Genomic DNA, 24,334 nt, shown 5'->3' on the forward strand with positions numbered 1-24,334 from the left:
AGGTTGTTGGCAAAAGAAAAAAAAATTTATTTTCATTTGAAATAAAATGTACAACCAAAAGAGCTCAAGGTGTGGGGCAATAGGGAGATAGATACCAGAAAGCTCATGTTGGGGTAGGAACTGTGCCTCTGACCCCTCCACCCCATACCTTTGCAAAGGAGGAAGGGTCTGTAGGCCAGTGATTTCAGAAGGGAAGAGAAATACATGCTGTGCTGGTGCTTTTTCTGGAACAGGTCATCCTTCAGGTATAGACCACTTCCATCAGATGATATCAGAACCACACTGGCAGAACCATTGGGGATCAAAAACTGCCACCTCCCCCCATCATACACATGGACACACTGAGGCTCAGATAGGTAAGGGTACACACCCTAGGGCCCACACTAAATAAAAGAGGTGAAGTCAGGACTAAAACACTTGAGCAAACTCAGCAGGGGACTATAGCCACAGGCCTAGATGGGCATGGAAGATCATTAGACGCTAGTCAAGTGAATGACATGGATATGGCTGTGGTTTTGAAGTTGCAGCCACTGTTCAGTAGTCCCTGACCTCAGTAAAAGCCAAAAATTGGATGGTGGTCATAAACCTCAGAACTTTTTTTAGCACCAAGTGGTGGAGCTCTCCTTCCAGCTCAGCTTCTTGGGGCCTGTCAGTTTAGAATGATGTTACTTGAAGGCCCCTGTGGCTGTGTGAGGGTTGAAGAGGAGAAGCCAGCAATCCTGGGGTCAGCCTTGTCCTATGCCCTGCTGCCCTTCTTCCCTATCCCCAGTTTCAGAAGGACCCAGAGAGGACACGGGTATGGGGAAGGCCAGAGTGGTTTCTTGTTTCTAGGCAGTGAGCTGCTTTCTCCCAGCAGCAAAGGTGTTAGAATCGCTTTTCCTCAGGCTGAGAGGTTATGAGCAGCTCTTTGTTCCCGAAGTCCCACCAGGCTGTCATGTGGAACGCCATGTTGGTAAGAACGACAGTGTACTCCAGGATGGCAAAGATGGTATACACTGTTGTAAGGACACAAGGAATAGGGCCTGGTGAACCTCCTGTTACCTCCTTTTAGGAGCCTCTTAAATCACCATCCCACTACATGGAATGCAATGGCAGCCAGTGCCCAAGACTATTGCCCACTATCAAAAACATCACAACTGCCCCAAAGTCACTTATGACCATCTATGGATCCTAGCCTGGCCTCACCTCCAGCCTCACAATACATGTTGTGTCGAAAGTAGACAGCCAGTGCCGAGAAGAAGGAGACGAAGTTGATGATGAAGAGCCGCTGTTTCCAGCTGTAGGACTTGCGATCCTAGGGGGTGGGCTGTCTGATCATTCTGCAGCTTATTGGATATGTGTGGGCAGCTTCCCCTCTTAGCCCCAGTTCCTAAGGGGTCTTCCCTCCCTTGGTTCCCATAGTGGTCATGGAAGGGGGTACATGCATGGGCAGCAGGAATGATGAGTATGTTCACATCCCTGCATTTGGGGGACTGATGAGCCCAAGGAGCAGTGGTATCCCATGCCCCTTCCATTTCAGGCAGATGGAGTATAAAAGTTACATGGAGTCACCCACCAACCCAACACCCCTCAGGTACTATGTGGCAAAGAAAGGCATGTGTGTGGGTGGGTAGAATCTATAGACTGCAGTCCCCTGGCCCTGTTCCTAACCCACTGGAGCCTGGCTGCTACTACTCATTTTACCCCCATTTGGAGTCTCCATCTCTTTTATTCTTATCTCCTTCACTACCCAAACATAGTCCTAGATTCTGACAAATGAGCCACTCCCCACTTGTCTCCATGCTTCAGCCCCAAACCCAGTACCCCTCTGCCAGGGTTTCTTCTAGACCTTCAGTTCCCACCTCATCATTACCAGCATCCTGAGGACAGATGTCCTTGATTTTCTTCTGGGCCCCTTGGAGCCCAATAGGGGTAGACCGTACCTCCTGACTTACTGTGTGCTTCTTGGTCAGCCGCCAGAGAATGCAGGTGAGGAGCATGTGACCGAGGGAAGCAGCGATGAACACAATGAAAGCATTTTCATGGATGGCTGGAGGGAGAGAGGAGGATGGGGAGCACACACAGCCGGCAGCGCCCTCACCCTTCCACAGGAAGATCTGTGTGTGAGAAGGGGCAGGCTGTGTCCCCTTCCCAAACCCATCTCCACCCCTCCGCCGTGGGATCACCCACTGAAGTCCTCAGAGGAGGAGACGTAGGTGAGCACTAGTAGTGCGAGGTTCTCCACGACGTTGAGGCCAAAGTTGAGGCGGCAGAGCAGGCGGTAGCCAGGACACGGGGAAGCACAGCTGAGGTAGTGGTTCCAATAGGCAAAGGCTGCCAAGAAGCGGGGTGCTGAGTGTAGGCCGATGCAGAAGCGCCACACATAGCGCTGGGGCACCTCCCCGCCGATGGCTGAGCTCACCGAGGGCAGATAATTGGGCACCTAGAAAGTTGTAACTGGTCTGGGCATGGCCTCCACTGCCCTGCCCACCCCATCTATCATAGTCACAGGCCCTGCTCCAGCCCCTTCTCTCCAGGAAGTTTCCTTTCAGGTGCTCCAAGAGCTCTCCCAAGAGACCTTCCCTTCCAGGTCATGGGCCCAGGGTGCAGGTTTTCATTCCCCAGCCAGGGTGAGATTTGTGTAGGGGCAGAGCAGGCATTCTCCATCTCCCCACAAATTGGAACCTGCACATTTGGGCAGGTGTGTAGATAGGTACAGATGTTCCCTATGCCTATCCCCTTAGAGCTGGGTCTCAAGACCCCAAGGGAGTCCCAGGAGTCCGGGACTCCAGGATCAGTCCTGAGGACAGAGATGTCACAGACTCTCTGACTTTCCTTAGAACAGCGCTACCTCGCTGAGCCGTTCCTCTCACTGCTTCCAGCTGCACTCATTCCTCCCAGCAAGTATGCCACAGTGGTAGAGGGTGCTGTGAGATCCTGGGGGAGCTAGACCAGAAGGGTATTCTGATCCTGATTAAGAAAGTGGATGCTTCTGGGGCTGGAGTTGTGGCTCAGTGGTAGAGCGATTGCCTAGCATGTGTGAGGCACTGAGTTCAATTCTCAGCACCGCATATAAATATATAAAGGTTCATTGACAAATAAAAATATATATATATTAAAAAAAAAAAAAGAAAGTGGATGCTTCTAACCAGGTATAGTCTGAGAAATTGGCCCTGTTCTTGTGCATCTCCCCTATTCATCTTTCTCAATACCTGGAACTCCTCATTCCTTCAGGAAATGCAACCTCACTGCAGGCTGAGGAAGGAAGAGGCTTCAAGGACCGGTGTTGCTTGAAATTAGAGGTGAGACAATATGGGACAAGTGAACAGTACTTGAGATGGAAACAGGTTATCCAGGAATGGGAGCATCTCTTAATACTTTCTGCCCTGGAGCAATGCTTTGCAAACTTAATGCATACAACTCACAAGGGAAATGTGTGAAAATGCAGGTTTGAAACCCAAGCACCTGCATTTTTAGAAGTTTCTAAGACTGGAAGTTGCCAGTCCACTGCCCACACTTTTCATAACCCTTTTCTTGTTGTTTGGTTTGGTTTGGCACCAGGGATTGAACCCAGGGGCACTTAACCACTGAACCACATCCCCAGTCCTTCTTTTCTTTTTTCTTTTTCTTTTTCTTTTTTTTAATTTTGACACAGGGTCTCACTAAATTGCTGAGGCTGGTCTTGAACTTTCAATCATCCAGACTCGGCCTCCCAAATTGCTGGGATTACAGGCATGCACCACTACACCCAGCTTCCGTAGACATTTTTAAACTCTCAACAAGGGCCAGGGCAGTGTCAGAAGCCAGTGACCCAACAAGGAAATGACCCTGTTAAAGGAACAAGACTTCAGAGATGGAGCTCTGAAAGACCCTTCCTTTCCTCCAGTAGAGATGCCGAATGGGTCTCCAGACTACTGAGAAGGTGGGAAAAATTAGAGACAGTTCACAGAGGAGTAGGCCTGGGGTAGGATCAGTTGGGGACTGCATGGCCTCCACAAAAAAGTGTGGAGGAAGCTAAGTACAGCACTGTCATAGGAAGCGAAGTATAGAGTTCACCAAGAGAAGTCACTGCTCTCAAGGCCATGGCTTGAGGTACCACAGCTTAAGATGCTCACTCTGAATAATCAGTGAAGAGGCAGCAGGAGGCTTTGGAGCTTCATAAAGATGGGTCTGCATCCAAACTTAGCTGGGGGACCTTGAGCAAGGTACTTCATCTCTCTGAGTTCCAAATTCCTCATTGGTAACCCAGGTATAACACCACCTACCCTGAAGAGTGATTATGAATTCTACATTTAATGAATGTAAAGCATCTGCAGTGTCTGGCACCCAGTAGGTATAATAAATGACAGATTATAGAAGATAGACTTCCCTGAACAGACTGCAAGAAGGCTGTGAGTCACATGGCCAGTTAGCATAGGAAGGCCTGTTAATGGGTTGAAAGGTGGGACACCAGACACAGTGAGCCTCCCAGTCTCCTTGATTTTTCAGCCTCTCTGTTCCTCTCAGTTGGGTTAATCAGAGTGTTGCCTCAAATTCCTGGAATATTTATTCTGAAGACTGCTCCCTAATCTCAGCTACTTTTTAAGAGGAACAGGACCAGTACCTAAAGCCTGACTGGGAGAGTTCAAAGCATTCAAAGGTGATGAGCCCTGACTGATGCTGGGAACAAGTACTGGGTAGATAATACAGAGTTAGGGGCAGGCCTCGGGAGGAAGTGAGAGTCAGGGCCTATGACTGATGTTTTCACAAAGTCCTCTCAGATTAGGATGAGATTCTAAGAGCAGGGATTGTCTTCCATCATAGGCACTCACACACAGGTACACGTGTGCATATGCACATACACACACACAAAATCAAATATATATATATATATATATCCCACCTCCGCCCCCCTTCCCAGCACATAAGTTGCCCACTCACCAACTGTGCCAGCAATAAGCAATAAGCAATAACAGGAGCTAACAGAGACCAGGTACACGGCTCACTCCAAATCTTCCCATGAGCCCAGAGCTAAAAGTACTGAGAAAAGGGTAGAAAACCCCTTTCTGACAGGGCAGTAGGTCACAAACTCACAAAGTGAGGTTTCCAAGAATTCCTGATTTTTACCATTAGATTCATTCCTTTGGTCCCAGACAAAAGTCCCCCCAAATTATAAATGACTTCTCTACCTACCTTGCTGCCTTACTACATCTTGCCAACTAAACAAAATTCTAATTCCTGTCAATTCTATTTCCTGTTCCTCTCTGGACTCCATCCTCTCCTCTCTATCCTCACAGTCCCCATCTTACCTCTGGTCTCCAATAGTATGAGTCACTGCACTAGCATCCCAATTCTTGTACCTACCCTTAAATCTTTTCTCCACTCAGGAGCTAAGATGATCTTCTAAAGGACAAATCTAATCATGTCCCTTTTCCTGCTTAAAATCTTTCCAAAGCTCCCCATTGTCCTCTAGATAAAATTCAAAGTTGTTGGTCTGGCACTCATAAAGATCCTTCTTCACATCCCCTCATCTCTCAACAACAATGCCCCCTCCTGTAGGAAGTCAGTCTTCTCCACTGTCCAAGTTGGTGTAGGTGATTCCTCTGAGCCCTGAAAACCCTTTATTCCCTTTTATCTCAAGAATCCCAGGCTGGGGATATAGCTTAGTTGGTAGAGTGCTTGCCTTGCAAGCACAAGGCCCTGGGTTCAATTCCCAGCACCACCCCCCCCCAAAAAAAAAAAAATCCCAACTCACTATATTTGTGTCCAAGAACTATTTCTTACAGGAATGAAATACTGAGAGCAAGTCCATTTTCAACTCCATGCCACTGGCATAGAACTTCTACCCCTGGTCCCTCAGGAAAGAACCAGTGGACTGATCTGGGAAGTAAGAAGTTCATCCAGGTTTCCAGCTAGCAGAGCCCTGAGTGGACCCCACAGGTTGCGGGGCCTAGGGCTGCCAGTGGAGAAACAAAGCTTGAGGATTCCAGAGTAGGGCTAAGCCCACCTGTTACTTTTGGCTCTGGGCCTAACTGTACCTTCTCAGTCCTAGCTTCCTTTGCAGTCTGGTCTTTTTTCAGCACCACCCCCTACCCCCTCATGATCACTTCTGCCCAGTCCTCCAACCCCTTCCCTTCTCTCCCATATCAACCCTCCCCTGCCCCAACTCCTTTGGATTTTTTTTTTTTTTTTTTTCTTGGTTGAACCCAGGGGTGCTTAATCAGTGAGCCATATCCTCAGCCTTTTGTTGTTGTTGTTTAGTTAGAGACAGAGTCTTGCTAAATTGCTTAGGACCTTGCTAAGTTGCTGAGACCAGCTTTGAACTTGTGATCCTCCTCTCTCAGCCTCCTGAGCCACTGGGATTACAGATGTGTACCACCGTACCCAGCTCCTTTGAACTTTCTATAATCCTCTTCAAACTCTTGGAGGACTGTGAATCTATATCCACTCTGATTCTCTACTGCCAAATTCTCCACCATTCATTTTATCCCTTTCCCTTTTCTGATCCTCTAGTTCTCTCCTACTCTCTAATTCCTGCCTTACTATTATCTCTTATCCTGGCCCTGACCCAGGTGCTAGGGAGCCTGGCACTCACCCCACAGTCAGTGGCCACTGTGTACTCAAAATGGAACACCAGGGACCAGATGATGCAGAAGAAGAAGCCGAACGCAGGGAAAGTGATGACCCACCAGACCAAGGCTGTGAAGCGGAGCCGGAACACAGTTCCATCGGGGTCCAAGGGCTGGGAGGCCGCAGAGAACATCCTGTAGGAAATGGCCCGAGAAGGGCAAGGGACACAACTTGGGGCCTGGTGAAATATCTGGACTTTGGAAAGTGGGGCCTTTTCCAGAGCTGATTCCTCAGAGTATAAGGAAGAGTCAGAGCAGAAATGATAGAAAGGACATAAGGGGGAAAGGAAGACTGCCGAGGAACAGTGGGAGATGGGACAGGAGCAGCTCTTAGGAATACCCTGGCACACTGAAACTCTAGGTTCACCTCTTGAAGAACCTGGGCAATAGAGATTCCAGGGGACTGGACCTGGGAGTTCTGAAGGATCACCTCACTCTCACGACCCTCACAGTCACTGAGGAGAAGGATTAGAAGTGGAAAGATTATTATTCCCATCCCATAGAAAGGGAGACTGAGGTTCAGAACTGTACCCGGATCAAACCCGAGGACTAAGGCTTCTTGCCACACTGTACAGCTTAAGGCTCTAAGTCAAGGCTTCCTTCAGGCCAAGTAACCTGAACAAAGGACCCTTGGCCTGAACCGGCTAAAGCCCTCCCACTCACCCTGTCTGACCACATTCCTCCTCCTCAACCAAGTTCAACTAGGAACAATGGGAGTGTCCTAGAACCTATTTCAGTGGGGCCATAGGCTACCAGCCCTCCCACCCCCAGGGTCTAAATGAGCCAAGCCTCAGGCCATCAGCACCCTGATCCCAGAATATCAGGGTCCTTGTGAAGGTTCAGACCCCTGTCTCCCCATCTAAGAAGACTATGTCACCCAATCCAAAGATGGGGGAATCTGAGGATCACAGAAACCTTCTTCACTCAGTATCAGCCTTCTGTGCCGAGCCAGACCCAGGAAGCCTCTGTCCAGGTCAGACATAAACCCACGGAGCTGGGTTTTTTTTCCTTTCCCTTCTCCCTCCCTGAATCCCCTACTGCACCGACCACTATGACCCCTCAAGCTGGCTCCCTCCTGGGGAAAGATGAGGCAGACAGAAATGGCTTTGTAAAAGGCCTAAGATCAAATCTCCCCTTGCGACTTACACTTCCCTTCATTAAGGAGACCCCAGCCTACTAGTTCACCTCCTCATCAGGGATGGGGGGGGCTCACTAAGCAACACTCACACTGGGTGCTGAAGAATCCGGGGCTTGAGTTGAGGGCTCTAGCCAGACTGAGACTGCTCCAAGACAGGAGGGTCCCACCCCTAGTTCCTCAGGGCCTGCCCTCCCGCCCACAGAGCCCAGTTCTCCACGCCTGTCCAGGCACACAGCCTTCCCAGGATCAACAAGGCCACATCATAAATCCTGGAACACTCTGCAATGGTAAGAAGTGATAGTGGTTGAGGTCAGTTCCCTGCAGCTTCTTTGCCAGGGGTGGGGGTGGGGACCTCTCTGAGGGTTGTACCCAGGGATGCATGCAGGTTTCTAGAAAAGGAAAGAGAGAAAACAGAATGGGATCTGACCCTTTTTGACTGGAGCAGAACCAAGTATGTGTGTTGTACCTCATTAGAGAACTGGCTAATCTCTGATAATAATAATAGAATCACAGGATTAAAAAGAAATCTAGGCAGATCTCAATATGAGACGTCAGCATCCTGCCTGTACCTATAGGGAAACAGCTAATGGCAGCTCAGGCTGCATCAACAGAGGTCTAACAGTCACAAATAGGAATGAACAGTCCTACTTTTGCCTATACCACCCAGGCTACCTTAAGTCCTATGTCCAGATCAAGGACCAGCACAGAAAGCAGTTACCAACTGGGTCGAATCCAAAGGTATGTTACGGGTGGGGAGAAGCCTGGAGGCCATATCCTGAGAGTGTTGCCTGAAGAAACTAGAGTTATGCTATCTAAAAACACCTCCTAAGGAGCCAGGAGCTGTGGCACACTCCTGTAATTCCAACAACTCAGAAGGTTGAGGCAGAAGGATCACAAGTTCAAGGTTAGTCTCAGCAACTTAGTGAGACCCTGTCTCAAAGTTTAAAAAAAAAAAAAAGGTGGGGCTGGGGATGTAGCTCAGCAATAGAGTGCCCCTGGGTTCAATCCCCAGCACACAGCAACACACACATGCGCACACACACACACACATATACACACAAACAAGATATTCAGGAAGCCCCATTGCTATCTTCTCAATCTCTGCAGGTTGACCTAAAGCCAGAAAAGAATAGTTCCATGGCTATCAAAGCAGAGCCAGGGTCAGGGCAGAGACTTACCAGAAAGAAAAAAAAAAAAAAAATCTATGCTTACTACCTATGCTCAGTATAAGAGATCGTTGGTGGGTGTGGTGCTGTAATACCAGCAGCTACGGAGGCTGAGGCAGGAGGAGCACTAGTTCAAAGCCAGCCTCAGCAACTTAGTAAGGCACTAAGCAATTCAATGAGACCCTTTATCTAATAAAATATAAAAAAGGGCTGGGGATGTGCTTCAGTGGTCAAGTGACTCTGAGTTCAATCTCAGTACCAAAAAAAGAGAGAGATTGTTACCTACTAAGCCTCCTTAGAACAGGTTACCTGAAGAGGAAGGAAATCCCATCACAGGGCATGTGCAAGCAGAGGAAAAGTCATCAATTATAAAAGTGTTGTGCTAGGTTGCTTTCTTCATTCCTAGGTTTGGCCATTCCTAGGATATTCTACTTTGGGGGATGGGGGAGGTATTGGGAACTAAACCCAGGGGAGCTTTAACACTGAACTACATCCCTAGCCCTTTTCATTTTTTAAATTTTTTTTTTTTTTTTTTTTTCGGTGCTGGGGTCATTTTTTTAATTTTAAGGCACCATTTTGCTAAGCTATCCAGGCTTGCCTTGAATTTGCTGAGGCTGGCCTTAAATTTGTGATCCTCTTGTCTCAGCCTCCTAAGTTGCTTGGATTACAGGCATGCACCACCATGCTCAGTTCCTGGAATATTCCAGATGAGAAATGCAAAGCATATATGAAAAGCACCAATTGGATCCAATAGGGGAGTCCCAGCTAGACCTACTACTGCTCCAGATGACCAAGTAATCTCCAGCAACTACCTATGCCTTAGTTTCCCAACAGGTATGCCAAGAGTGGATAATAGGTATACAAGGTCATCAATCCCACAGCCCTCAGGGCTAGCCACAAGTGTCAGAGCAAACAGCCTACTCTGTTTAATGCCATATGATGTATAAATATTATAATTTTGATCAGACTATGACTGCTTTATACCATGTCTTCCTTTTCTCGGGGCATTAGGTTGGGGGTCCTATCCATTTATTCAATAAATACATTCTGACTCAGATGCACTGTCTACCCTCAAGGAGACAGACAGATACAAATATATAATATGATAGAAGTATATGAGAGATAATACAGGGAACGGTTAAGCACCCAGAGGAGAGAGTGATAAGTTTGTCCAAAGGGGTAGGCTTTCTAGAGGAGAAGACATCTTGGTAGAGCTCTGTGGGATGAACCAGAGTTGCCAGAGTAATGGGAACATTTGATGCATTATCTGAAGTAATCACTAAGTCAGAAGAGTAATCCTCTCCCTCAGATCACCTGGTCACTCCCTTTCCTTCCAGTCAAATTTCCTCTGATAGCTCCTAGCATCAGATCTCATCAGACTAGGTACCCACACTCAAAGGCTCATGGCTATTCACTGACAGATCATATGAGCAAAAGAAGTGGTTCCCATCCCAAACTCCTAGCCAGACCTCTCTGTTATTTCTACTTCTACTTCTTTCTCTGAAGCAGATTAGCTGGGGGTCTTCAAAACTCTCTCATAGGCTAGCCCAAAGGTCCATGTCCAGGTCCTGCCTCTTACCTAGAGTCCTAAGGCTAACTTCCTCTCTAACAATCTCTTCTTCCTCATCCTCCTGCCCCTTACCCTCCATATTCCCCAAACTGCTTTCTCATCCTTCTACTATCTAGAGCCTATACTAGTCCTGGAAAAGAGTAGAACAGGAATTAGCAATCTCACTATTTATTTTATTTTTTTAGTATTGGAGATTGAACCTGGGGGCACTTTACCACCAAGCTACATCCCCAGTCCTTTTTGTTTTGAGACAGGGTCTCACTAAGGTGCTGAGGCTGGCCTTGAACTTTTGATCCTCCTGCCTCATCCTCTCAAGTCACTGGGATTATAGGTATGCATCACTCTACCTGGCTCAACCTCACTTCAAACATGGATAAGTGAATCTCTGGGTCTCAGTGAATGAACTAAGAACATAGCAGAGCTCAATGCAGGTCTTACCCTATTTACTTTGATATCCTACAGAGAAAGAACTCTCCTGTCTTCATGGCCCAGATGCCCCGTATTCCTATCCAGAGGGTAGATGACCATTGGTGGAGCCTCAGGTCATGGGACCTGTCCCAGAACATATACACATACACATAATTGGGTTCCTATATAGATGCTGGTAAGATTTTCTTTCACATGCAAACCCCGCTCAAAGTCATTATATATAGTCCTCTCTCTCTCTCTCACATACACACACACACACACACACACACACACACACACACACAATCACATTCTCAAAAAGACAGGTACAAGCCCACAGTACCACTATGAAACCCAAAATGCCCTCTAGCCCAGTCCTGTTCTTTTTATATTCCAGAAAATGATGGGGCTCCTGAATGTGCCCTCTTTGAAGTAATGATTAGGTTCTGGGTTTGGAGGCTGCCCATTTTCAGTGGCCCCAACCCCAGTGAAGGTGGAAGGAGTTTAATCCTTTAAGACCTCAATTTTCAGGTAACCCCCCACCAGAAGCCCAGTATATTTTATGGGCCCCACTAAAAAGCTGGCTAATCCTGTCAAAATAAAATCAGGATCCAAAATAGATCTAGATGGGCCTGAATATGAGGTACAAGTGCCCCCAAAGCCCTACCCCACAGTGTGTGGCCGTTGTCTCCTTGAAGTGGAAGAGCAGGGACCAGAGGATGCAGAAGAGGAAGGCGATAAGTGGACAGCAGACTGTGACCAGGGCCACCATGGTGAAGCGGAGCCGGACCAGGGTTCCATCCCGATCCAGTGGCAGTGGGACCTGGTACATCTTGTCAGACCTGGGGATGGAGTGGTGTGCTGTCAGGGCCCCATACAGTGGGCTGGGACTCAGTGATGTCAGCCATTGTGCTCAGTCAGGTGGGGAATCTGAGAAGAACGTATCCTAAATTTGAACAGCTTCTGCCAGGGATAAGGAAGACTGACTCAGAGTCAGTCTCAACACTCAGCCTCAATTTCAGAGGCAAGATAATGAACCCAATCTAGAGTAGGATGAAACTTGAATAGATTGGGAAACCTTCTCCTCACCCCTCTGCCTGGCTCTACAGGCCTAGGACTATAGAAGCTGGTTTATCTAGTCTCTCATTGTTTCTAAAACCAACCAGTGGACAGGATAGCCCATCTCCTCCCCCACGCCTTTGAGCCTAAGGCCCAGCCTCCATACTTCACTCACTGGCTCAGGGCCCTCCTGCACCTCCAGTCCCTTCCCATGCTCTGTGTGCAGGCACAGCAGTTCACAACATCAGGGCCTCCATGGAAGCTGAGAGAACCTCGAACTCCTGTTTGTCCCTGTCTGTTGCCTCACGTGCTCTGAGGGTGAAAGGCTTTGCAGAATCAGGCATGGCATTAGTCTAGGCTTGCTGTTTGCAGGAGAGAGCTGCCTGGTCAGCTTCTGGAGGCTTCCCAGTGCCCAGGGGCCAGTCCACCCTCTCCCTGAGACTACAGGAGAGCTCTTAAGAACTGTGATTTCTCCCTCAGACGAGGGTATCTAAGGTCAAGAACCATAATAGCTAAGAATAACACCAACAATCCTAGCCCAACCACCCTCAGTAAATAGAAGGGAAAATTAAGGCAGGTATCTACTCAGGGTCATGTAGCAAGTAAATGGAAAACCAGCAGTAGGGAGGTACAGAGCCCTTGAAAAGTTTACACATGGCAACTCTGGCCTTTCTTGACCCCTTCCTCTCTGGGTCAGAACTCTGGGCAGAAAGGTCATATTAAGACTGGAATGAGGGAGGGAAAAGAAGTAGCTGTCCAAAGGAGGAAGAAATAGAAAAACCAAATCCTACATAGATTAGTCAATCAGTCCTGTTCCCACTGTAAAGATAGAGAAACCAAGATGCAGAGGGAGAAAAGTCCTTTTTCAAAGCTGGGCTAAGCTAAATCATGTCTGGAATTTAGAATTCATGATGCCAAGTTAGGGCTGGCTCCAGATACATAAAAAACCTGTCCTTCTGGTCTCAAAAGCCTTACCAAATCAAGTCCTAACTATCCCTGGCCCCACCCTCAGGTCCCACCCTCAGGTTGAACTTTGACTTCAGTTAGGTTGGCCTCCTGGCACTCCACAACAATCCAGGTGGATAAGCTTCTGCCTTTCTGCCAGGCTGAATCAGGCAGCCTGCCACAAGTTCTCAAATTTCATTTTTCCCTAGGTGGTGGGGAGGTAGTCAGGGATATCCCCAGGGAGTTGGAAGTGGCTCTGGTGACCCTCCCAAATCCAACACATTCTCTGGATCATCTCTGAATGGACTGTAAGTCTCTCGGGGCCCTAGATGGGAAGCACCCCACCCAGTCCAAACCCAGACTCTATAGTTGGAGTAGATGGAGTCCATCCTCCCAACATCCCTCCCCAAAGCCTGCAGCTCCAGGTACCTCAGGAACCCCTGGGATTCCCTAATTGAAGACTAGATAATTTTCAGGGAACAAACAAGCCCTGTCCCAGGCAGGGGGGTAATGAGGTTATTTCAAGGTACAGTTTCCAAAACAAAAAACAAACAACAAAAAAGGACAGTCTGTTCCAGTTTGTTCTTGGAGGTATGTCTGGCCTCCTTTTTAACTGTGTGATCTTGGGCAAGTCACCTAATCACTCTGGACCTGTTTCCACAGTTGTGCAACAAGGAGATCAGACAGTTTAGATTGCTTTTAAAGTCCCTCCAAATTAGTCACTCTACTCTTTCACATCTCAGGACAGGGAGCTCACTACCTATAGGTTTGCCCCCCAAACAGCTTTAACTTCTTCATACATACTACTTAACTGAAAACTGCTTGCTTAAGAGTATTCCTACCTCTTTCCAAAGTCCCTAGTGATTTTCTCAGCAGACGCCTCCACCACATTTAACGGCTGCCTATAAGCACCCTGTTTAGCACTTAATATACACTGTCTTTTTCAATTCTTACTATAATTCTATGAAGTAGGCACTATAGTTTGTGTTTCCATTTTACAGAATAGGAAACGTCTTTAAGGTGGTTAAAAACACTTACTCAAAGTCACAGGCTATTTACTGGCAGAGCTGGGATTCGAAAATAGTCTACGGGGTTCCAAGGCTACCCCACGCCTCCATCCGCAGCACCTGGGAGGAATCCTGACCAGGAGGCCCTGTGGAGTAAAGAAGGGCGTGCTTAATCCTCGCACACCTCGCCCCATGCTGGGGAGGGAAGGAAGGAGGTCAGTTCAGAACGTCGGGACAGACGCTGTTCTTGGGATACGGAGTGTGTGCGAGAAGAGGGCTGGCACCAGGACATGAGAGCTTCGGCCCGGTGCTGTGGAGGCTGGACCGCGTGGCCTAGCTCCCCAATGGGGCTGCCCCGCGGGCGGGCACAGCCATCCCCATACTCACCCAAGCACTGGTGACGAAGAGGCCACACCAGCGCAAGCCGGGAACTGGGGGGTTCCCAGGGGGAGGCCCCGCCGAGTAGGGGGCTAGCAGCTGGGGGCCGGCGGGAGCTAGAAGGGCGCGGGGCGGAGCCGGCGCGCTCGGGGCGGAACTTAGGGAGGAAACTGCGCCCGCACGGACTGTAGGCTCCTCCCGGCTTCTGGGGACCCAGACCCCTGGCTCTCCCCTCTTAATCGGGTGTCTCTACAAACCATACCTCTCCAGCCCTCATCGGCCCCACTAATTCTGCTTGTTTTGTTTGTTTGGTTTGGTTTGGTACCGGGGATTGACCGGAGGGGCACTTAACTACTTAGCCATATCTCCAGCCCTCTGTGTGCGTGTGTGTGTGTGTTTTGAGACAGCATGTCGTTAAGTTGCTGAGGCTGGCTTTGAACTTGCAATCCCCCTGCCTCAGTCTCCCCAGTTGCTGGAATTACAGGCGTGCGCCACCGCGCCCCCCCCCCCCCCCAACTAATTCTGGCAGCGTGAGGACAGTCAGATGCGCCCTGGTCATCCAGATGTGAAGTGCTGGATAAAATACCTTGTCACCTTACCTCTCTGCGGCGTCCCATCACCTGTTGAAAGAACATAAAATTAATCGAACAGGGCCCTGATTTTTATCATTCCCTGACCCCAGTTTTTCTCGTCTTCCACCCACATTCTAAATGAATGATTTCACCTCGCCGTTCTGAAACATTAAGGCAGATTTGCCTCAGCGCCCCTCCTCCAAACTGCTCCTCAGAGGGTGTTGGGCCCTTTCAGCCTTGGGAAGAGACCCTGTGAGGCCCACCCCCAAAATTCTGGGCCAGTGCTGTTCTCACATTTGATCAGGAGAGGGCGCCCTATCCTGTCTAACAAAGCGTAGGGAGAACGGATCTCCCGCCCACAAGGAGAGGGATGATCCCTAGAAATCCCTCCCCACGCTGGCCCCTGGCTCCCTTTGCAAAGACTATTCTATCCCATAAAGACCCAGGGTGAGGGGAACAAAAGCCCCTCCTGCAGTGGGTGGAAGATTTCTGAACTAGACATGGTTACCATCACATTTTCCCATTTAAATCCTCAAAGCAATAATTAACATTCTGAGCGCCCACTATATCCCAAGCACTTTTCTACGTGTCATGTGTTATTTAATCTTCATAAAAATTCTGTGAAGTAGATACTATTAACATCTCCATTTCCCAATGGAAAACAGAAGGTACCTCACCTACCCAGTCAGTAAATGTCAGAACGAGGATTTAAGCCTGGCACCTGAGATCATTCTCTCAATCACTGTATATTGTTAATCCCATATACCACTGTGCAGAATGGGAAACAGGCTCAAATTTGTTAACTTTTCAGAGCTCTTTTTCATGCATTTAGTCTTGTTCATCATCTTAGGCCCTCTCTGTGGCAGGCACTAGTGGGGGATTCACAGACATATCTTGGACTTACTCACTGAGACTTCAAGTCTGGAGCTTTCCTCAGACTCAGGTGTCTTATTCTACAATAAGACTTTGAATTCTCCCCACCCTGTTCTTAAAAGTTAGGGTTCAGGGAAAATTGATCACTAAAATCTACTTAAAAGAACCACTTCCATCTGATTTCAACAACTAGATTTGGGTTTCCTGTCTCAGGACTTCGTGTCATCCTCCTTGCCTAGCTTCACCCTAGATGTGCCTGCTTCTGGCTCCTGTTCCCTATCTTAGCTCCTTGTGTGCTCCTTTGGCCCCAAGTACCATTCCCTGAGGTTGGATCCCTTTCTTCTGCCTCTAGACCACTCCGAATGCCTGAACCTTGACATTCTCTAATCTTGCCTTTACTTTTCTGGTGACCTGGGCAATGTGGGTCCTTTTTGCACTCAGCCTCAGTTTCTTCATCTGTAACTTCTTCATTGTTTTTGGATTATCTACATCAATGGGTTGTTGTGAGAATTAAAGCAATGTGCCAGGCATGTGGAAGACACCCAATGCATGGTTATTAAAACCATGTATGAGCTACAGTTTGAACTCATCCTGGTTGAGACTTCTCTGAATGATCTGACCTTGGTTGTCACTGATTCACTCTGAATATGTTTCTTCTCCTGTCAGTTTGAAAGACTTACCTATCATGATTTATGTGATGAAAATTGGAAGAATAGGATGGGGTTCTTTCTATGTGCCAGGGACTTTAGGTCATTTGATCCTCAATAAATCTGGTGAGGTAAATTTGATGAAATCCATTTTATAGCTAAAGAAGTTGAATAAACACTTAAGCTTCTAGTCTTGCCCTCATTCAGTAGGCACTCAGTGTTTGCTGAACAGGCATTTGTCCATTGTCCAAGTAGCTGCTGCTACTCTTGAGGGCTTTTGGAGTTTCTTGCCCTCCTGGTGGGGTTTGTCTGAAGTCTGGATATACTTGTTTCAGATTTAGCCACAATTACTGCTTCACTCTCCCTGTCCACACATACAGACCACACACTCCCAAGAAGACTGAAATATTCACAGTGATGTTCCACCCCCAGTAGCAAGGTGGTAGTGTAGATGTCAGGGGCAGGTGACAGGATCAGAATATGGGAGTAGTTGTCTCCTATAGGAGATCTCCTTCACTGGTCTCCTTGTCCTCATGTCTATCATCCTCCCTATTACAGCTACACCAGCTCTTCTTACAACACAGATCTGACCATATCCCTCCCTTGTTACAAATAAATTATTTAGCAACTCTGTATAGCTTTTAGGATCAGAGCAAATTCTTTAGTGTGGCACTTAACATCCTTCATGAACTGGCCATCCAATGTTTCAATCACAAATTTTATATTTTTTAGATGTTGATAGGCCTTTATTTTATTCATTTATTTATATGTGGTGCAGCGAATCAAACCCAGTGCCTCACACATGCTAGGCAAGTGCTCTATCACTGAGCCACAACCCTAGCCCTCAATCACAAATTTTACATTCTAGTTATACTTCACTCTTCCATGAAGTTTGCTCGACTTTCTTCTTATCTCCCCCACAAACCCCATGATCTTCCCACATCCCTGGTCCATAAACAGCATTAGATGCCTTCTACCAAACCTTTATTAGGGCTCTGACTACAATGTAGCAAAATAATTTGTTTTTGTCTCTTTCTTCACTTTTCTGGGAGCTTCTTTAAAGATGGAAACCCCACCTATTTAATACATTCCTTGCACAGGTGTATAGTAGGAACTCAGAAAATATTCAATTTAATTTAATTTTTATTTCTTTTTCCTGGTATTGGGGATTGAACCCAGGAATGCTTTACCACTGAGCCACATCTCCAGCCCTTTTTACTTTTTGAGACAGGCTCTTACTAAGTTGTAGAGGCTGGCCTTGAACTTTTGATTCTCCTGTCTTAGTCTCCAGAGTAGCTGGTATTATAGGTGTGCACTGCCATGCCCAGCTGAAGTGGGTTTGGAAGGATGGGCAGTATTTAAATGGATCAAGCAAAGATTTAAGAACCACAAGAAGTCTTCTGAAGAACAACTGCTAGGAGTGGAGGATGACGTGATCATGGTTGAGGAAAGTAAAGAGGCAGAGATGCAGACAGTGCTAAAGACATCCTGCTTCAGGCCAAACTTTGCCTCAGCCTCCTTGGAAGCCTGAGGAAAATCAGTTAATCCTTCCTGGGTTGAGGAATTGTTATTCTTTGTTCTTCTCAGAGATCTTTTTCATGACCAAGACATGTTCTTTAGATGGCTTTAAACTACCCACCCAAGACTTACCAATCTACTTCCAGAACCCTGATTCAGTTACTGAATCTTCATTGTCCTGTAGAACTTTCTCTGGTCCCCCTTTCCCTTCCAGTTTGTATTCTTGGATACCCTGCATTCTTTCCTGGCCCTACTTTTGCTTCCCCTGTTTATGTGGCCTACAATGTTCTTATTTTCCCCTTCTACCTCAGAGAACTCTATCCTATAAAGGTACTGATTAGCATTAAAAGATTTTCATTGTTTTTTTAGTTATTTATATCTCTTCCTTCTGGCATTCTTTTTGATTATTCCATTTTTCCTACTATATTTTTATAGTAGTATTATTTTAGTGCTCTCCCTAGAAATTACCACATTTTTTCAGGGATTGAACCCAGGGGTGCTTAAACGCTGAGCCACATCCCCAGTCATTTTTTACATCTTATGTAGAGACAAGGTCTTACTAAGTGGCTTAGGGCCTCACTCAATTGCTGAGGCTGGCTTTTAACTCCTGCTCCTCCTGCCTCAGTTTCCCAAGACACTGGGATTACAAGTATGCACCACCATGCCTGGTTTACCACATGCATTCTTAACCAGAGGCTCAACATCATTAGGGAAATGCATATCAAAACCACAGTGAGCTGCACAGGGTGGGGCACACCTGTAATCCAGGGGCTGGAGAGATTGAGGCAGGAGGATCACAAGTTCAAGGCCAGCTTCAGCAACTCAGCAAGACTCTAAGCAACTTAACAAGACCTGTCTACTACTGTACGGCCTAAAGGTTGATACTTGGATAAAAAAAAAAAAAAAAAAAAAAAAAAAAAGGAAAATAAGTGTTGACAAGGATTTGGAGAAACTAGACCCCTCATATCACTAATTGGAAATATTAAATGGTATAGCCAATTTGGAAAACAGTTGGTGGTTCCTAAAAAGTTAAACATAGAGTTACCATATGACTCTGCAATCACACTTCTAGGTATATACCCTGAAGAACTGAAAAAAGGTACTTAAACAGGAACCTGTACCTATCTTCATAGCAGGACTATCCACAATATCCAAAAGATGGAATTACCCCAAAAGTTCACCAACCAAAGAATGAATAAACAAAATATAGTATATCCACACCATGGGATATTATTCATCCATGAAAAGGAATAAAGTACTACTAGATATATATTACAACCAGATTAATTTCAAAAACATGATAAGAAGTCAGACACAAAAGGCCACACATTGCATGATTCCATTTATATAAAATATTTAGAGTAAATAAATCCATTGAGACAGAGTCTAGATTGGTGGTTATACATTGGAGGAAGAAGGGAACAGGAAGATACAGCTTGGTGGAAAAGGGGTTTGGCTTTAGAATGATGAGATGTGTTAAATTACATAGAGGGGGTAGCTGCATAAATATTGTGAATGGATTAAATGCTACCAAATTATTCACTTTTTTTCTTTTCTTTTTTTTGGCAGTGCTAGGGATTGAACCCAGGGCCTCACTAAAACTAGGGAAGTACTCCACCACTAAGTTACATTCCCAGCCAAAAGTATATTTGTTTATTTATTTGTGTGGTGCTTGGGAATGCTGGCCAAGTGCTCTACCACAAGCTACATCCCCAGACCTTCATTGTTATTTTTTAAAATTTATTTTTAATTATTTATTTATTTTGCAGTACTGGGGATTGAACCCACGGGCACTCTATCATTGAACAACATCCCCAGCCCTCCTCTTTTTCCCTCCCAGCTCTTTTTATTTTTATTTTACACAGGGTCTCACTAAATTGCCCAGGCTGACCTCAAACTTGCAATCTTCCTGCCTCAGCCTCCTGAATAGCTGGAATTCTAAGGGGGCACCACCATACCCACCTCCTTTACTTTTATAGTGCTTAATTTTATGTTATTTTAACTTTACCTCAATAAATATTTTATAAAAACTAAAAAAGCAATTTTAAAAAATCAACACATAAAATCAGAAATAAAGCATTTGACATGGGGGGAAGAAGTGAACCACAAGTTACTAGTAACTCCACTACTAGGGATAAATGCAAGAGATGTAATCATGCATGTCCACAAACAATTGTACACAAATGGTTTTAGCAACATTATTGATAATAGCTAAAAATGGAAACAACTCAAATGTCCATTAACTGTTTTTTTTAAATATTTTTAGTTGCAGATGGACACAATACATTTATTTTGTTTATTTAGTTTTATGTGGTGCTAGGAATCAAATCCAGTGCCTCACAATTGCTAAGTGTTCTACCACTAAGCCACAACCTCATCCCTTCATTAACTGTTTTAATGGGAAAACAAAATGTGGCAGCTAGGTGCAGTGGCATGTACCTATAATCCCAGGGACTCAGGAGGCTGAGGCAGAAAGATCACCAGTTCAAGTCCAGCCTCATCAATTTAGTGAGGCCTTAAGCAACTTAGTGAGACCCTGTCTCAAAATTAAAAACTTTAAAAAGGGCTGGGGATGTAGCTCAGTGATAAAGCACCACTGGACTCAATCCCCATTGCAAAAAAAAAAAAAAAAAAAAAAAAGTCAAAGGTATTTACACAAGATTTCTAAAAATCCAGTTATATGCTATATATAAACCTCAACCTTTCTTGTCAAGTTCTAGGAAAAGAGGAAGAGAATTACCATTTACTGAGTGTTTACCAGGAGCCAAACACTCAATCCTTTGCAAATCCCATCACCTTATTTGACCTTTACAATAATCTTATAAAATATGATGTATTATACCCATGTCATAGATAAGAAAGCTGGGGCACAGAACAGTTAAATAATTTGTGAAGTTCTAAAATCTAACAGAACTAGGATTTGAACTTAGCTCTGTTTGACTCCAGCTCTGTTGCTCTGTCCAATGCACCATAAAATAAATCTGAAAAAAAAAGAAGAAAAAAATAAAAATAAAATTTAAAAAGGCACGAGGCCCCGTGTTTAATCACTGGCACTGCAAAGAAAAAAAAAGAAAGTCACTTCCAGACTCCTGAGTAGCTGGAATTACAAGGGGGCACCACCTTGCCCAGCTCCTTTACTTTTATAATACTTAATTTTGTTATGTGAATTTTACCTCAATAAATATTGATTCTGTAGTACTTACAGGTCTGTTTCCTTCCTGAGCACCAATCTTTCATAGTTGCATAGAATGAGTTCTCAAGTCATATGTATAAGAAATTAGAGGTTCCTAGTACGAGCTGGTCAAAGCATGGTATTGAGCTGGGCATCTCTGGACTCTCTGATGTCCAGGACAAGGACCAGTTTGGCAAGTTTTTGAGAACATACTGCAAATTCTTTACCCTCAGAGTGGAAGAAAGAAGATGATGATAACCAGAAGAACTCTAATGAGAATTAGAGTAGGAATGTGTGGGCCAGGAAACCCTGGTTCCACAAATATATTCTTCCCTACTCAGGAGATCCGGGGAATGATGAGTTGTGGGTCACATGACTACCAGAATACTTAATAAGAGATCCTTACAAATCACCCTGGTCACAGGAAATTCCTCCCTGAAGTATTTCACATCCTATATGTTTTCCCATAAATATGCATTAAGGATTCCAGCTTCTGCACATCTATAAGTACTTTGAACTGAAGGTACTCACCTGCTCACTCACTCAAGACACATTTCTGAGTTCCCCTTCTGTGTCAGAATCCATGTCTTAGTATATTCAGATTAGGAGGTCCTTGACATTTTTTAAAAGAATAAAAATAAGCCTGTGTGCATGCCTGTGATTCCAGCAACTGGGGAGGCTGAGAAAGGAGTATCACAAGTTCAAGAACAGCCTCAGCAACTTAGGGAAGCCCTAAGCAACTTAGTGAGACCCTGTCTCAAAAAAAAAATAAAAAGGGTTGGGGGATCAGTGATTAAGTGCCCCTGGGGTTAATCACCAGTACCAAAAAAAAAAAAAAAAAAAAAAAAAAAAAAAGAATATCTGTCTTTTATAGAGGGCTTACCACGAACCAGGTACCCATATTATCTCAGTTAATTTTCACAACAACCCTGTGATGCAAACAAAGTTATTCCCACTTTACAGACAAGGAAATGAAATCAGGGGGTTAGAAACTTTGCCCAAGTTCATATAATACATGGTTTGGCCTAGCTTTAGACCTGGGGTTCTCTGACTCCAAAATTCAACTCCCCTACTAAAGAAACCAATTCACTCATTCATGCACCAAAAATCTACAGTGCACCTTCTGTGTGCCTGGCCTTAGGCACCAGACATAAAAAACTAGAGGTGAGGCTTAAACAGTTGGATTTGAGGATTGAAGGACAGGAAATCAAAGGAGAGCAGTGAGGAAGCTACTGTAACTATCCAGTGAGTTCTAATGACTTTTCTAATGTACAGCAAAGGCAGAGAAAGAGGAAAGGAAAGCAGGGGTGTTTGGACAAAGGAGTTGGAAGAAGGTGGTTGCAGATGGATGTTTAAATTAGTCTTACTATTTAGTCATCCACACATTAACTTTTTTCTTCCTTCAAGTATCTACTGAACATCGACAAAGTATCCTGTTTCTTCTTATTTCATCTTTACAACCACTTCACTTTTCAACAATAATCTAATTCCTTGCTACCACTGAAAACTTTCAGGAATTCATCTAAGTTTTTGGCAAATCTTTTTTCGATTTTGTATTGATGTTCCAGGAGAAGGTGGGTGAAGAGGCAGTGTGCCGTACACTTTGCTTTTTTTAGTACAGCTCCTGCTGTTCCGTGTGAGACCCACAGCACTGGAGAGGTCTAATTTCTACGAAATGCCCACCTCTCCCTCTGGTTTCTGCTCTAGGCTAGGTCTCAGGAGGAAAGAAAATGAAAGAGGATGAAAATGCAGCTTTCACAGGGGTCAGTTATACACCCTGTAATCCCAGCGACTGGGGAGGCTGAAACAGGAGGCTTCCAAGTTCAAGGTCAACCCCAGCAATTCAGTGAGGCCCTAAGCAACTTAGTTAGACCCTGCTTCAAAAAAAAAAAAGGGACTGAGGATGTAGCTCAGTGGTAAATCACCCTTGGTTCATTTTACCGGGTTAAATCCCCAGTAATAAAAAAGAAAATGCAGCTCTGACCTCCCGAGGGGTGGGGGTGAGGGATGGGCACAAAATATCGGAAAATAATAATAGCACACAAAGGAACAAGATACTACAAAGGCCTGCCCAAGCATTATTAGCCCAATAAGCTGAGAGGTTAGCAAACGTATCCCAGGAAGATGGGAACATTCGAACCTGGCCTTTAAGAATAAAATGCAGATGAAAAAGAAGTTCTAAGAATCGTCTATTTGTATCAGGTCCTATAGTGAACCATTACCATGGGGAATCTGTAAGGCTCAAGTCTATCTTAGGAATTCAGGAGGGATATGAGTGTGCTGTACTGGCATGGGTCAGGAGAGAAGCGGATCGGAATTTAGGGCCTCGGAGCAGCCACAGACAAGCTATGCGGACAGACGAGCCTCCCAGGAGGGTCCTCCAGCTCTGCACGTGGTATGGCTAGGAACTGCGAACAGGGCAACAAGGCAGCTTTCCCATCACCGCCTGCGGACTGGGGCAAGGTAAGGGTAGAATAGTTACCAAGCCATCCTGGGGCCTTCCCTCTGATTGGTCCGAGCTTCCGCAGTTGAAGTCTTTTCGCTCCAAAGAAGGGGGCGGAGCCTCGGTATGGCGTCACCAATCTTTTCCTACACCCAGTGTATACCTATCTAGCCACTCACCAATCCACTTCGAGGACCCCTGTGACGTCACGACTCTCTCTCTCTCAGCCAACCGCCTCGGCGGAGGGGTGGGACTCCACGTCCCTCCCATCGCTCCTCCCTTTTTCCTTCCCCTTAGTCTTTATGCCCCGCCTCTTCCCCCAGCTACTTCGTCCGAAGTCCGCCCTCACGTTCGGTTTCAAAAGACTCGTTGCCCAATGAGTAACAGGGCGGACCTAGAGTGGCGGCCTTGTCTGCGAATGCGCAGAAGGCGAGGGCGGAGCGTTCTGAGCGAGCCTCTGACGGTGGGCGGCGTGTGACGCAGTCGGGCCCTCTGCGCGCTGCGCCCGGAGCGGCGGTCGGTAGCGGTGGTGGCGGCGGCGGCGACGGTTTCCTGGCGGCCGCGCGCTGCTCTGTGAGCGGCGAGTGGCGGACGGGCTTGGTCCCTCACTCCTGACGTTCCCCCTCCTCCGAAGCACTGCGGTAAGTGAGAGCTGGAGCGGCGGCGGCCGGGAACCCGCAGGCTCCTCCTCCCCTTAGGGAGGGCGAGTGCGCGGGGCGTCCCAGGCCCTCAGCTCGGAAGTCTCGCGCCCGGGCGCGCACCTTCTGGCCGGAGGGAGGGGGCGGGGCCGGGCCCTCGACCCTGTGGCCGGGTGACCGGGTTTTTCAGGCACTAGGATGAAATGCACTCCG

General features: G+C 46.4%; 2 protein-coding genes across 14 annotated transcripts in view; one reads left to right on the top strand and one right to left on the bottom strand.

The window, feature by feature from the left end:
- Positions 1 to 10: 10 nt before the first annotated feature.
- On the bottom strand, positions 11 to 23,616 carry Pgap2 (post-GPI attachment to proteins 2). Of its 13 annotated transcripts, none has more exons than XM_047518629.1 (10): positions 23,523 to 23,612; positions 20,711 to 20,849; positions 14,858 to 14,878; positions 13,912 to 14,026; positions 11,537 to 11,711; positions 6,554 to 6,722; positions 2,170 to 2,422; positions 1,923 to 2,029; positions 1,186 to 1,294; positions 11 to 995 (listed from the first exon to the last, which is right to left on the bottom strand). In XM_047518629.1, the coding sequence occupies exons 5-10, from the start codon at positions 11,668 to 11,670 to the stop codon at positions 865 to 867; spliced, it is 903 nt and encodes a 300-aa protein (XP_047374585.1). In that variant the 5' UTR covers positions 11,671 to 11,711; positions 13,912 to 14,026; positions 14,858 to 14,878; positions 20,711 to 20,849; positions 23,523 to 23,612; the 3' UTR covers positions 11 to 864. The 13 variants fall into 13 exon arrangements, with proteins under 13 accessions (XP_047374585.1, XP_047374584.1, XP_047374588.1 ...); XM_047518628.1 differs by having other exon boundaries at positions 20,609 to 20,849; XM_047518632.1 differs by lacking the exon at positions 20,711 to 20,849 and having other exon boundaries at positions 23,523 to 23,616.
- Positions 7,390 to 24,334, top strand: part of Nup98 (nucleoporin 98 and 96 precursor) — a 131,548-nt gene continuing 114,603 nt past the window's right edge. The window contains 2 exon segments of the mRNA XM_047518622.1: positions 7,390 to 7,560; positions 7,928 to 8,012. Of these exon segments, the coding sequence (XP_047374578.1) occupies positions 7,458 to 7,560; positions 7,928 to 8,012 (188 nt within the window). The 5' untranslated portion in view covers positions 7,390 to 7,457.

This window comes from Sciurus carolinensis, chromosome 11, assembly GCF_902686445.1.
Source record: "Sciurus carolinensis chromosome 11, mSciCar1.2, whole genome shotgun sequence".
NCBI lineage: Eukaryota > Metazoa > Chordata > Mammalia > Rodentia > Sciuridae > Sciurus > Sciurus carolinensis.

What these genes read in the sequence shown, in the direction of transcription:
- Pgap2 (XM_047518640.1), bottom strand. Translation starts at nt 11,701, where the DNA reads ATGTACCAGGTCCCACTGCCACTGGATCGGGATGGAACCCTGGTCCGG. An exon ending in CAACGGCCACACACTGTGGG is followed by an intron (nt 6,767 to 11,536) that starts GTAGGGCTTTGG and finishes ATATTTCACCAG; the next exon opens with GCCCCAAGTTGTGTCCCTTG. An exon ending in AGCACACAGTAAGTCAGGAG is followed by an intron (nt 1,295 to 1,922) that starts GTACGGTCTACC and finishes CCCACCCCCTAG; the next exon opens with GATCGCAAGTCCTACAGCTG.